A 13547-nucleotide genomic window follows, 5' to 3' on the forward strand; every position below is an offset into this window, starting at 1 on the left:
GTGCACCCTGTCCTGGCAAAGGCTGACCTGGAATTCTAAATGAGAGACATTCTTATTCAGAGAAGACCCCTGCTGGGGTGTTAGAGGTGGCCTTTGACGTGCAGGGCAGGGAACTGGGCAGAAGTGCCCCGAGGGGTGGTAAGCCTGAGGCCCTGAGGGAAACTGTGCTTTGATGGGGACAACAGGAGGAGAAGGGAGTAGGAAAAACAGTGGTCCAGGAAAGGTCCCAGGGCCCTGAATTTGGAGACCTCGCCCACCCTACAGAGACGGGACTCTAAGGAATGGAATCCTAGCCCACCCATCGCTTGGTGATGCGAGAAGTGGGTAGCGCCTAAGTTAAAAAATGTCACCTCTCAGGTATTCCCAAGGACTTAACAACCATTTGTATTCATTCATACATCATTTGTTTGGGGGCAAAATATCCCAGAACAGACCACCTCAGCCACGTGAACAACTTCCTGAATTCCAGGCCCAGGAGTCCTGTCTGATAAGTTCCAGGTCCATTACTCTTGCGTGGGACCCAGGAGTTCACCATCAGACTCTCTAGTCTGGACCCACTAAAGAATAAAGCAAATGTCACCCTGGTCCTCAGAAAGGAGCTGGACGAGTTCTCCCTGAGATGACAGGTAAGGCACAAGGTGATGTTTCTCAAAGTGCGTCTGGGCCCCTCTGCATCAGGATCCTCTGGGGAGCTCATTAAAAATGCAGTTCCCAGGCCTTGTTCTGGAAAAACCAAATCATGAGCCCTGGGGTGGGACCCAGGAATCAGCATTTGGAACAGTCACCCTGGGAGATTCTTCTGCTTAACGTAAAAATTCTCTCTTGAGGGTAGTTTCTATTTATTTTAATAAAAGACAGTTTTATGTCAAAAAAATTCATCTCTACAGTAAAGTTTCCAAGATGAGTCTTAGTGCAGAGTTTCTCAACCTTGGCACAATTGACATTTTGGAGCAGATAATTCTTTGTTGTGGGGGGCTGTCCTGTGCATTGTAGGATGTTTAACAACATCCCTGGACACTAGATACCAGTAGCATCCTACAGTTGTACCAACTGAAAATTTAAAAATATCTCCAGACGATGCCAAACGTCCCTTAGAGGGAAAAATCTCCCCTCAAAGGGGATTTCTTTATCAAATCTGACCTGAGTCCAGCGTGTTGCGTGTGCTTCACCACCCCTGGAATGACCTCCAGAGCAGGCTCTGCCCACACTGGACCCCAGCCCTCCTCCCTACTTCCCAGCTGCAGGTGGGGCTGAAGCCAGTTCACACCGGCATCTCTCCGGGGTGTAGTGTAAAGCCAGCCCCTTTAGCACCTCCTGTTCCCCTTCTCCACCCCTCCCCCAATCCTCCCCATTTCTGCCACATCTCGTGGATGCCTCCTGCTGCCCGGCCCCCTCCCAGGCAGGCAGACAGGGCAGGACCACGGAAGGGAAAGGCGGCATGAGGCTGTCCCTTACAAAGGGTGCCAACGAGGCTCCAAGGAAGAATTCTCCTTTTGTGAAAACAGGAAGTTTATTTTTGTGCTTATTCTAAAGTAAACACGGTCACAGTAGAAAAGTTGGCAAGTACAGAAAAATATAAAGAAGAAATAAAGGTCACTCCTAATTCCACCACCGGGACAGCCAATGTTGACACTCGGGGAGCTTCCCTGTTCGGCTATTCTGAACTACCCTGGCTGGTGTGCGGGCAGGACACCAGGTGGACAGGACACTTGTCCAGGGACAATAAAGGGCATCCAGTGTTCCAGGTTAAACGTCTGCTTTATTCAGATCGGGTGACCAGAGGCCCAGGCAGCCGATCTTGCAGGAGATGTCACCCCTGGGTGTACCCCCGCCTCCCCCTTTAAGAATGTGCTCCTGCACAGCGAACATCAGAACTCATCCTTTAGGTCAAAATGGGGTTGGTCTTCAGGCTTGAAGTCCAGGTTGGGGCTGCCGTCCTCGTTGAGGATTCTTCGGGCCGTGTAGCCAACGATGGGATACTTGGCTTTGTACACTCTAGTGAAGACATCATCCAGGGATTCCAGCTCCTTGGCTGTGAGGCCCGTCTTGGGGAGAAAAGCCCAGGACACACAGAGGGTGGGGATGAGCGAAGCATGCCTGGCACTGGTTTCTGGCCGTCCCCCCTTACTCGCCCCACACCCCTGATGCAAGAGAAAATATATCTCAACAAACCAAATAATGGACAATTGGCTTTTGAAGAGACAATCCTGCGTGCGTGTGTGTTGGGGAGGTGGTGATGGGAGGGGAGCAATGGCTTCATCACGTTTTGCTGTTTGACTGATGTAGGAATTAAAGCCTCCGGAGCACCGGCGGCCTGGGGCCGGATGGGGGCGCACCCTGCCATCTGCATGCCCCTCCTCCTGCCTGATTGATCCCACCGTTCTCTACACTCCTCCCATTAGAGATTTATACACCCTTCCCCCTCCTTAATGTTTTCATTGTTTCTGTAATGTTGCAGCGTAAGAGTCTGACTCATCTGAGCACAACTCGGGGGAATGCCAGCCTTTCTGTTGGGATCACTTAGACTCTGAATTGGGTTTTGTTAATGCCATTTTCTCCTTCATGGAAACATGAGCATGGGGGCTCAGGATTCATCTCCTGAGCGACCAAGAGTGGCCTGGGGAGTGGGTCTCAGAGACTAACAGCAAATCTGTAAGAGGCTGGGGGCTGTGGGTGTAGATGGTAAGGGAGATGGGGGTCGTGGCTGCCAAGGCAGGCTGGAGCCAAACTGTGAAGATCACTGCATTTGATCATAAGTTCACTGTAGTCTAGACTTGACTCTGTAGGCAACGGGGAGCCATGGAAGGTTTCTGAGTAGGAGTGGCACGGTAAGATGTCTATTTCAGGAAGACAGCTGGCCACCACACCCAGTGGACTGAGATGTAAAGAGGCTAGTTAGGAAGCCTTGCTACTGCCCAGAGGTAAAAAAGGCCATGGCCGGGGGGTGGGGGGCACGACATTTTGACAAAGGCTCTTAAGCTGGCTCACAGTGTCATGGGTGAGGTCTGCAGGATCCAGGGACATCTTGGCCACCCCTCTGGTGGAGTCCTTCCCTGTCAAGGCATTGTAGGGGGCTCCTCGTCCATAAAACTCTGCAGTGGGGAGGAAGAAGGAGGGTGTGAGAGTGGATGTGCATACAGAGCAGCGGGGGCAGAGGGCTTCCGAGACCCACCCAATCGTGAAAAACGCTCCAGGCCCAAGGAGACGGAGCGCAGTGAAGATGTGAAGTCCAATAAGCCACCCCAGCCATCAGTTTGCATTCCACTAATTCAGAATATGGAGTAAGTCGCACATGCTGGGTTGAGAGGTGATTTTTTTAAAAATACAGAATAAAAATAATCTCTTAAAAAGTATTTAAAATGCAAACAAGAAAAATGCTCAGTCTTTGTAAATGTCAGTGGAAGCCAAGTCTATTTCCATTTAACCTCTTTTGTTTGGCATCAAGGAAACAATGAGCCGTTACAAAATTACTTCCACGACATCATTTGTAGTTACCATTAGCGAAACCATGAAATGGCATTAAAATGTTCTATGACGTTCTATGATCTCAACTCTTTGCTAAGTAACACTTTTCCTCTCACTGCTTCAACCACAGTAAACGATCAAGTTTAAATTTGATTCTATAGGCAATGGAGAGCCATGGAAGGTGTTTGAGCAGGAGCATGACATTATTAGGAAAAAAACTGCTGAAGTACAACCCTGATAAAGATTGTTAACTCAGTCCTTCCCTTTCCTCACACCTCCAATGCCCACTCTGGCTGCCTAGCTCCCCAGAAATAAGGATTCACAAAGCCAAGCCACTTACCCTTTCCAGAAGTGACATCAAACACCACTCCCTTCACTGCCATGTAGATGGGCTGATCTTCCTAGAAAGCAGGAGAGAAGCTGTGAGGAGCAGGCGAAGAGCCCAGCTCTTTCAGCTCAAGTCAGTAAAATCTCTTCCCACCATGGGCTGTGGAGAGAGCTGTGGGTGAAGTTAAAAAGAGCCAGTCCTCAGCGGGCTCGCGCCTCCCTGCATAACAGGCCCACTCACAAGGTACAGAAAAGTTACAGAGTATCATGACAAGCCCAGGGCGATACCTTTCTTGAAAAAAAAAAAAATCAGGAACAGAAGCAACTCTACACAGATAAAAATTCAAAACAAAGTTAAATGATAAACTGTTTAAATCGGTCCAAATTTCCTTCCATCTTCATCAGTGTACAAACATGGATGTAATCAGTGTAAATGATCTATTTTACATTTTGTTTCTTACAGGTAACATTACTTTGTATAAACATTTTCATGTATTGAAATAACCAAATGGCTGTCATTTAAACAGCTGTATCATATTTATATTAGTGATACTGTGTACCTGTCTCCTCAGCTATTCTTCTATTTTGGGTGTCTGGCTTGTTTCCAATTCCTTAGAACTATAAATGGCAGCATTATGAATATCTTTCTACGTTACTTTCTAATTTGATGAGTTATTTCCTTGAGGCCTACTTCAACATATGAAAGTCCTAGGCCAAAGGATGTGAACAACGTAATCACTTTTTATATTTTCCCAGTTTATCCTTTGAAAAACCACTTACGGTGCCAGAAATACACAAGCAACGCAGTTTCCTTCCCCGTGGTTCTAACAATGGGTTTTATACTTTATTTTTTGCTCTGTTTGTGGGTATACAATGTTACCTTAGAATTTCTCCCCCAAAAGAGAATAATATAAAAGCAAACAGCATGGATTTTCTAATTTCCATCACGTCGGGCTCAGGCTGGGGTGACTAGCTCAGTTCCAGGACACCCTCTGTCTGGAAAGTCTTTCCTTTGACACCAGCCCGGCAGCTCACAGGCCAGCGTGCACAGAAATCTCAGGTTCTCCAAGAACACGCTACTTGGCCTTCTCTGGGGGCGGGGAGTGCCCTTAGGGTTCTTGCCCTCCTGGAGCTGAAGGTCAAGTGTTTTCATTACCACATTTGACAGATAGAGGAATGAGGCTCAGAGAAGTCAAGCAACTTGGCCAAGGAAACATATCTCAGTGTCACCTAACCTCTCAGGCCTCAGTTTCCCTAAGCGTTAGATGGGGATGACACCTACCGGCCCTGCGGGAATGCTGAGGGAAATGGTGTAAGTGAGCACGTCGCAGGCACAGCATAGGGGCACAGTACAGGGTTGGTTACTCTTATTCCTGAATCAGCTCCTACAGACAGTCCCCAGAAGTCCCGCTGACTTGGTGGATGCTGGTGCCACCTCATCTAATAAGGGTTATTCAAATGACATGGCTTAACCAGCCAGCAGACTGCATTTTTGTCATGATTTCCTGCCGGTCCTTCATGGTGATTACTTGTTCCTCAACTTCGATAGCTTATCTAGTGGCCTTAATGTATTTCTATCAAGTTTTAAAATATATTACAGTTGCAATTTTACCCACAGCATTTTCTCATCTTTTCCATTCTGTGGCTTTTTCTTTGATGTTACTTTTCTCTGTGGAAACAGGCATATACACATGACATTCACACACATAACATAAAAACATGCATCTGATCACTAACACTCTCCACTTCTGCGGCAGTTAAATATGCACCCCTCACGAAACTATACATCGAAGGTGTAAGTGCTCAAAGGAAATGGTCACAAAGGGGCGGAAGGCACGCTGAGCGCCTTTCAAGGCAATCCTGTTACACAGACATTGCCTAGAGAGGACTGGCCTGACCAGTTAACTGTTAGTGTGCCCTGGGGGCGAGTTTTTTTCATGTGAGATGGATGTCCCCTGATAGCAGAGCCAGCAGGCACGGGTGTTCAGGCCAGGAGATGGCAACTGAGGAAGGTGGATGGAAGCTTAGGGAGTATAAATGCAGACACAGGAAAGGAAACGTCCATAGAGACATGATAAGACCCACATGCTCAGCACCAGCTTCACACCATGGTCCCACCACCCCCTCATCCACCTGGAAGGATACATTGCTTTTTGTCCCCAGAGCAGGTCTGAAATAACAGCAGGAGGGCTGGGTTTTTTTCCATGGGACCAAAGGAGGACTCACCATGGTGTCATGAGTCCTGGCATAAGTTTTCAAGTCAAGCCTGGGTTTGAGCCACTACTTATGAGCTGTGTTGCCTTGGGTAAATTACTTAACCTCTCTGTGCCTCAGTTTTCTCCTCTGTACTAGGAAGATAACACACGTATCCATTTATCGGGCTGTTAAAAGGATTAACCAAGGCTAGAGACATAAAGCACTCAGCAGTTTAGGGGAAAAAATGTTAGTTTCCCTTATCTTCCTCTAGGTTTTAAAAGTTATCAGTTCAAAGAGGAATCAGATAACCAAGAGGAAGGAGATTGGAGATTTTCCTAAAGGAAAGATAGGGAAAAAATGTAATCCCCAAGTGACAGATAAGGACTCTGGAGGAATTTTAAATTAAAACTGGAAGGGGCCCTGAAGATAGTCTATCTAACACCTTCACTTTACAGAGGCAGCTAGCCAGGCCCGGGGAGATCACGAGACTTGCCCAGAGTCACAGAGCAGATTAAAAGAAGAGCACGTTCTGGAACCTGGAGCCTGGGACCCAAGGCTCAGTCCACTCTCTGGCCTGCCCCACCAGAGGGCACACAGCACAAGGACATCGCACTTGCCTGGGACCCGGAGAGGGTGAGAGTGTCCTGGGAAGTCATCCAGACGACCGAGGACCCAGAGGAAAGACACAGGGAGTGGGTCAGAGGTACCCAGACGGAAGGGACTCAGGGCACCGGCCTGCATAAACGAGACCGGGCCTTTATCTTTCCTCTGGGTCTTGGGCTTCCCTCACCAGCTGGCTGTCCTCCCCGTGGTCAAGCAGGGCCAGCAGGGGGTGCCACGTGAGCTACCACAAGAGGATACAGAAGCAGCGGGCAGAGGAAGGAGGGTCCCGGTCCACAGCTGCGGGAGAGAGACCTAGAGCCTGGGTGCAGCAGGAAGGCAGGGCCAACGGCTCCTGACCCCCCAGCACTTTCAGACCCTGCACCAGGGGCCGGGACAGAGCAGAAGCCCCTCCACAGTGACTCTCCTCCTTAGAAAAGAGGGAAATGGCTGCGAATGTTTTCTTCTGCAGAAATAACTGGGTCCTCCAAGGATCTAAGGCCAGGCTTTTCTAACTGTAATTAGCATTGGTAATCTATTAGTGATTTCTCAACAGGTTTTTTTAAAAAAATGAAATAGAGGACCAGCACCAGTGGCCTAGTGGTTAAGCGTGGCATGCTCCGCTTCAGCAGCCCAGGTTCAGTTTCTGGGTGTGGCCCTACACCACTCGTCTGTCAGTCACCATGCTGTTGCCACGGCTAGCATACAAAAAGAGGAAGATTGGCAACAGATGTTAGCTCAGGGCGACTCTTCCTCAGCAAAAAAAAAAAAAGAGAGAGAGAGAGAGAAAGAAAAATAGAAAAAAAAGCTTAAAATAGAAAACATCAGAGTGTATCACACATAGTAAGAATAAGCATTGTTTCATGGAACTTTTGTTTCAGCTGTGTCTTTGTGTATACCAGGTTAGGATGCAAAACATATTCCTTAACCCAGCCAAAACATCTACAAGCCATCATTCTACTGCATAATTAGAGAGGGTGGTTTCACCTCTTTGTTCACCCGCCTCCATCCAACAGCCTTCAGACTGTCTATTCTTCATGTGTGTCCAGGATGATCCTTTGGGAGGAAGTGCAGTCCTACTCTTCACTATCGCTAAGTTTTAGAAAAGCAGAAGATAAGTGTGACCCCGTGCCCCCATAGCACAGATTCCAAGGAGAGCTGGTGACGGAGCACAGACAAATTCCATTTACAAAGAACAGCCCTGAAGCCTAGAGGGCCTTGGGCAAACCCAGGGTCCAGGGTTGCCCTGAATAAACTCCAGAAACTAAACTACACTTCCTGTCATACTCGCATTCTGATACCTTCTTAGACTGAACCAATATGCCCTGGAACAGGTCACACCACCCAGAGTGATGGATAGGGAGACTCTTGGTGGTTGATTTCCTTTGTGCATGCCAGAGGGAGCACAGCCTGGTCCGCCTGTCTTTCTCACTGGCTGTGTCACCTTGGGCAAGTTACTTAACCTCCCTGTGCCTCTTTCCTCAACTGATAATAATAGCACCGACCTCACGGAGCTGTGGTCATCATTAAGTCAGCTGGTGCTTTAACGCGGCTAGGACAGTGCCTGGTGGAGTCAGCTCTATATAAGTGTTTGTTAAACGCATACATCTGGTCCCAGGCCCAGACGTCATGATGGGGGTGTGAGGACAGGCGGGGGAGGGCAGGGTGGCTCTCCTGCACTTGGCCCTACAGTGCAATTAAGGCAGGAAACATTTTCTGAGGATGCACTTGGAGAGTGGAGAATGGCATTCCCTCTGAACCAAGGAGAGTCCTCGAAGTCACCCCATCCTCCCTCCCCCAAAGCTAACTGTGTGACGACATCTGCTTTCCTTGATAAACCAATCCTTCCCCCGTCTGTTTCCTCCATCGCTAAGGCAGTGGAAAATACTGTGCACATGCCACTGACTCGTCTCCATCAGGGAAAATTCTGAAGACGCCAAAATCCGACATACAGGTTAGAACACCAGCAGCAAAGAAGCAGGTGCACGTCTCTCACCCCACATTTATGTGGCGTGCATTGATTTTCCGAGGACGAGCAATGACCAAATTCATGAATGGCTTGTGATTTATGCTGTTTCTCAATTCTAAAAGCTCAATGTGAGGGTAAGTCATACAAGAATATTACTTTGATCATATTGCCTGGGCTGGGCCCTCAGTCACACATGCTGGCTATGAGGGGCTGTAATTCAGGACAATTAATATATATTTCAGGGGTAATCAAAGGGAAAGCAGAGAAATTTGCATTTACTGAGTACCATGCTAGGTGCTCTCCATACGTTATACATGTTTGCTTATACTCATGTATGTCACTTATGACAACTTTTATAACGACCTTGCGAGGAAAGTATTACTATACCTATTTTGTAGACGAAGAAACTGAGGCTTAGAGTTTAAATAACTTGCTGACAGTTTCTCTGCTGGTAGATAAGAAGCCAGAATTCAGACTCATACCCGTTTGATTCTAAAGCCTATGCCCTCCCCACGACATTCTTCCTTATTGAAAATCGGAACGCCAATCTTGGACCTGTAATTTGTAAAGAGTGAAACCCTGCTATGAGGACAGCTGACGTGACAAGGCAAAAGCTGTCCACGGAAGTGTGTGACCAATATCTTTACTTCCAAGGGCAATTTTGACCAGAGCTGAAGAAATCGAGGACCACAGGACGGCCCTCTGGAACACATTTGACCTTTCTCGTCCTACTTTCATTTCTGTTCGACACGCTTTCTCTGTGATCTCTGTGTTAGCTACAAGACTGGTCCTCCAGATGACCTTCTCTATCCGGCCTTACCAGAACTATGGGGAGAATGAGCTGTGAAGAGGCGTCGAGTCGGCCAGATTTTCAGCAGGTATTCCAAGAGGACTAATTGATGCCACAAGCCCAACTACAGCTATTTCATACTCCCAGGTGTGAATGATTCAGGGAGCCACACTGTGGATGACTCTGAGAACCCAAAATGCCCCAAAGGATGAAACCGGTGCAGGGCCTTGCACAGTAGTTCCAGAACACAGCATGCTTCTGAGAAGGCCACCAGCAGCCAGGACCCCCGTCTTCCACGATTTCCAATCTGAACCTTCCACTGGCGACACTACGCAGCTCCCTGCACGGGTGCCCGAGCTCCCGCCACAAACCACAGGACAGATGTGGGGCTGGGACAGGTGGGTCTGCCTCGGCTCTCATCCAAAAAGCTAACAGCAGAAATAAGACACTCATTGCTAGATGTTTCTGAAGGACTTGCTATACAGATCCACAGTCCCACAGTGGAAACTCTTAGGGGTCAGATGTGTTCTGGAATTCAGAATTTGTCAGATTTTAGAAAGGTTTTATGGGGCACATACCATAATATCTATGGGGGTCCAAGGCAGCACCCCATTATCAACTATATTAATATTTTCACAGTAAAGCATGAACATGAATGTTCACACTAAGTAGGATAAATAAAGACTATAAATAGGTTCGTGTCCGCTTCAACAAGGGTCCATCACCAAGAGTTCAGATCAGATCAGGTTTTGCTGTCAATTGACTTATTAAAAAAAACCTTCCGGTTTGCAGCGCTTATTTGATTTCTGAATCGCATAAGAGGATTATGTTCCTGTTATACTGCCTCTTGCTTGTATCTTTCATAATAAGCTAATAAAAATAATAGCAGCTAAGATTTATTAAGGCTTACTGTGGTAGGACTACACTAGCCCTATGCTAAGCACTTTGCATATCACCATCTCATTTAATCCTTACAAAACCCGTACACAGAGGTAGGAACTCTTCTTATAGCCATTATGATGGTCACTTTTATGTGTCACTTTGGATAAGCTATAGTATCCAGTTACTCAACCAAAAACATATCTAGATGTTGCTATGGAGGTATTTTATAGACGTGATTAACATCCACAATCAGCTGACCTTATGTAAAGGAGATTACCCTGGAAAATCTGGGTGGGCCCCATCACATCAGTTTAGTAATTGCCCAAAGTCACAGAGCAGAACAGGCACTCAAACCCAGGTATGATCCAAATACCTCATCTAATGCTCTATCGAGGGTGACCATAGAATGCATTATACAAACAGTGACACTTCTGAGAGTGAAAGGGGGCTATTAATAATTATCCCAAGACAACACCCATGAACCAGAACCATCTAGGACAAACCACATTAGAGCACAGCTCCACCCAGCTACACTCTACTGCCCCCTCCTCCCTTACTCTCTTCCTCTCTCTGCCTACAGACATCCTCTGGGCTCCATACCCAAAACGGTTCTTTCCTTACCCTGTTTCCATCTCCAAGCTTCTCTCCCTCCTTCCTTCAGTTAACTATCAATCACATCAGCAGAGAAAACCCAAGGTCCTTTCTCAGCTCCCCGTTCTGCAGCCCCTGGCACTGTTGCTGCACACACCTCCACTTCTCTCTTCCCTTGGGTTCTGTGCTGGGGGTCCCCAAGATCACCCCCACATTTGGCGATTTACTAGAAGGACTCACAGGACTCAGCAACCAGTTGTACTCAGAGCTAGGATTTATCACAGCAACGTAGTAAGGATGCACAGCTGGATCATAAGGAAAAGCGACGCAGGCGGAGGCTAGGGGAATCCAAGTGCGGACTTCCTTATGTTTTCTCCCTCCCCTGAGGGGTCACACAGAGCACACTCTTCCCCCAGAAACAAAATGCAGCAACACGTGTGCGATGTTTCTGCCTGGGGAAGCCCATTAGAGACTCGGAGCCTAAGATTTTTCACTGGGGGCTGGCCATGTAGGCCCTCTCTGCCTAGCAGTGTTCAACACAAACACACTCGTACAAAGAGCCCGCATGGAGCCACCCTTATTCATGAGGGAGGTGTGAAACACCTTGGAAATCCAGACAGCAGCCAAGAGCCACTCTTTCTTTCGAGCAGGCCTTTCTAAGGAGAGCAGGCCTGCTATGTTAACTCCTTCCTGCACAGATGCCCTGACTGTACCCTCTGGTTCCCCGCTGCCCCAAAAGATGGTGTCCCTTAGCATCTAGTCACGTCCCTGCCGCCCTCCCTCTGTGTTCTCATCGACTCAGGGTTCTAACCAACCCCACTTTACAACAATGCCCAATTCGCATCACTGCCTAACAGCCAGGCTTCAGGTCCCCCTTGCGAAGCTGATCTGTCTAAGGTTAGTTAACTTAGGGGTTAGGGAGTCCAGGCCAGAGGGTTTTAACAAGTGAACATTGGGTGTTTTCCTTGTTCCACCACTAACTGGTGACATGCTTCAGTTTCCTCATGTGTAAAAGCAGGAGGCTGGTTCATATCAACTCTGAACTCAATGATTTCGCGGCCACACTGTCCCTCGCCCCTCCCCGATCTAATGTCTGCTCGCTATGGCCCTTCTCATGAGCTGCCTCTTGTTCCCACACTCCGCAGCCATCACACTGGGCCCCACCAGCCTAAATGGACAGGTGACTGTGACAAGCTTCTTGGACACCTGCACTCTACTGACAGATGTGGGTGTGTTTGGGGTGGGGGTCCTTGTCCCTAAGCTCCGATCTCCTTCTGCCCTCTCCCCCGGCCCCTGCTCAGCCCCGAGGGCACAGGCACTAAGCATGTTTGGAGAGTCGGCCCCACAGAGGAGGCCTGGGCTATAGGGGCGGGAAAACAAGGCGCAGGGAAAGCCTGGCTCGTCCCTGGGCCTGCCCCAACTCCCACCCAACCCAGGCAGCAGGCTTTGCCCCCCTCCCTCCCTGCCCCGCCACTCCCCCCAATGAGTAGGCAGAAGTGTCTGTCCCCAGCTGATGCCAACACTGAACACAGGAAAGTTCTGAGGTTTCTGTACGGACCACCAGCCAAAACGCATCGCAGGCGGGCAGCTCGCTGGAAGAGCGGGGAAGCGCGGGGTGGGTGTCCGGCTTGGTGGAGAGGGGACAGCAGGGCGCCCGACCGCCGACGACTGCCCCTGACCCCTGGGCGGCCGTCGGGGCCTGGAGAGAGGAGCCTGGCAGGCCTCGGGCCCCCGCCCAGCTCCGAGCCCGGGCTCCGGGAGGGGGCGCCGTCGCGGCCTCCCCGCCTCCTTCCCCACCACCCGGCCGGGGTCCCGGGCCCCTCCGCCGCGCTCGCCCGCTTACCTCCTCCCCGCTGTAGCGCGCCAGCTCCTCCTCTGTGAAGAGCCGCACCGGGGGCCCCCGCTCGGCGGGGCGCGGCGCCTGCCCGGCCCGGACCGCGGGCAGGCCCGGGGCCAGCGCCAGGACCAGGGTGAGCGCTGCCAGCGGCCGCAGCCGCCGCCCCGGCGCGGGGCCCGCCATGGTGAGCGCGCGGAGCACGGCCGGGGACGGACTGGGCAGTGGAGCCCGCGCGCTCCCGTCCCGCGGCCCGGAAGCCCGCCCGGCGCGCGCCCGCTGCCGGCCCGCCCCGCGCGCACCCGCAGGCCGCGAGCCGGGAGCCGCCCGCCGGGGCTTCGAGGGCCGCGAGCCGGGAGCAGGACTCCGCGCCCTCCGCGCACTGCGCGGCTCTCACGGCCCCGGGACCGCGCCGCTGAGCGCATGGAGCTAAGATTACAACCCAAGGCACTGACTCGAAACGGCAGACGGAAAGTTGAGCCAAAGAGCCACGTACGTTCCAGCACGTAGTTCCTTGATTAGGTGCATAGATGACACAGCCCAACAGCCCAGGTATTTTTATAAACTAGGACCCCAACTTTATTCATTCACTTTTACTTTGGGCTGATTTGTTTTCTTTCCCAGTTGTGTTTAAATTTCAGGTCCCCAAGAGGATTTTTACAAAGGGTAGGGCACGGCACAGATATGCACTAAAATAATAATAGCTAACACTTGTGCAAGGATTCCTTCATGAATTTATTCAGCAGATGCTTTTTGAGGGCGTCCGTGTACGAGGTCACTGGGGATGCATCGCTGAACAAGACAGATCCACGCCCACTTGGAGTTTCCGTTCTAGGGGAGAGAGAGACAAGGAGTAAACTGAGATGCAGAGGGTTTGTGGACCGATCCTGTGT

At 50.0% G+C, this 13547-nt stretch overlaps 1 protein-coding gene across 1 annotated transcript; it reads right to left on the reverse strand.

Moving 5' to 3' along the window:
- Nucleotides 1-1739: 1739 nt before the first annotated feature.
- NENF (neudesin neurotrophic factor) lies at nucleotides 1740-12927 on the reverse strand. Its single transcript, XM_008525318.2, has 4 exons — nucleotides 12664-12927; nucleotides 3806-3866; nucleotides 2989-3092; nucleotides 1740-2045 (listed from the first exon to the last, which is right to left on the reverse strand). Exons 1-4 carry the CDS (start codon nucleotides 12838-12840, stop codon nucleotides 1869-1871), a joined length of 519 nt encoding a protein of 172 aa, XP_008523540.2. The 5' UTR covers nucleotides 12841-12927; the 3' UTR covers nucleotides 1740-1868.
- Nucleotides 12928-13547: the final 620 nt, after the last annotated feature.

Source organism: Equus przewalskii, chromosome 23, assembly GCF_037783145.1.
Source record: "Equus przewalskii isolate Varuska chromosome 23, EquPr2, whole genome shotgun sequence".
Taxonomy (NCBI): domain Eukaryota; kingdom Metazoa; phylum Chordata; class Mammalia; order Perissodactyla; family Equidae; genus Equus; species Equus przewalskii.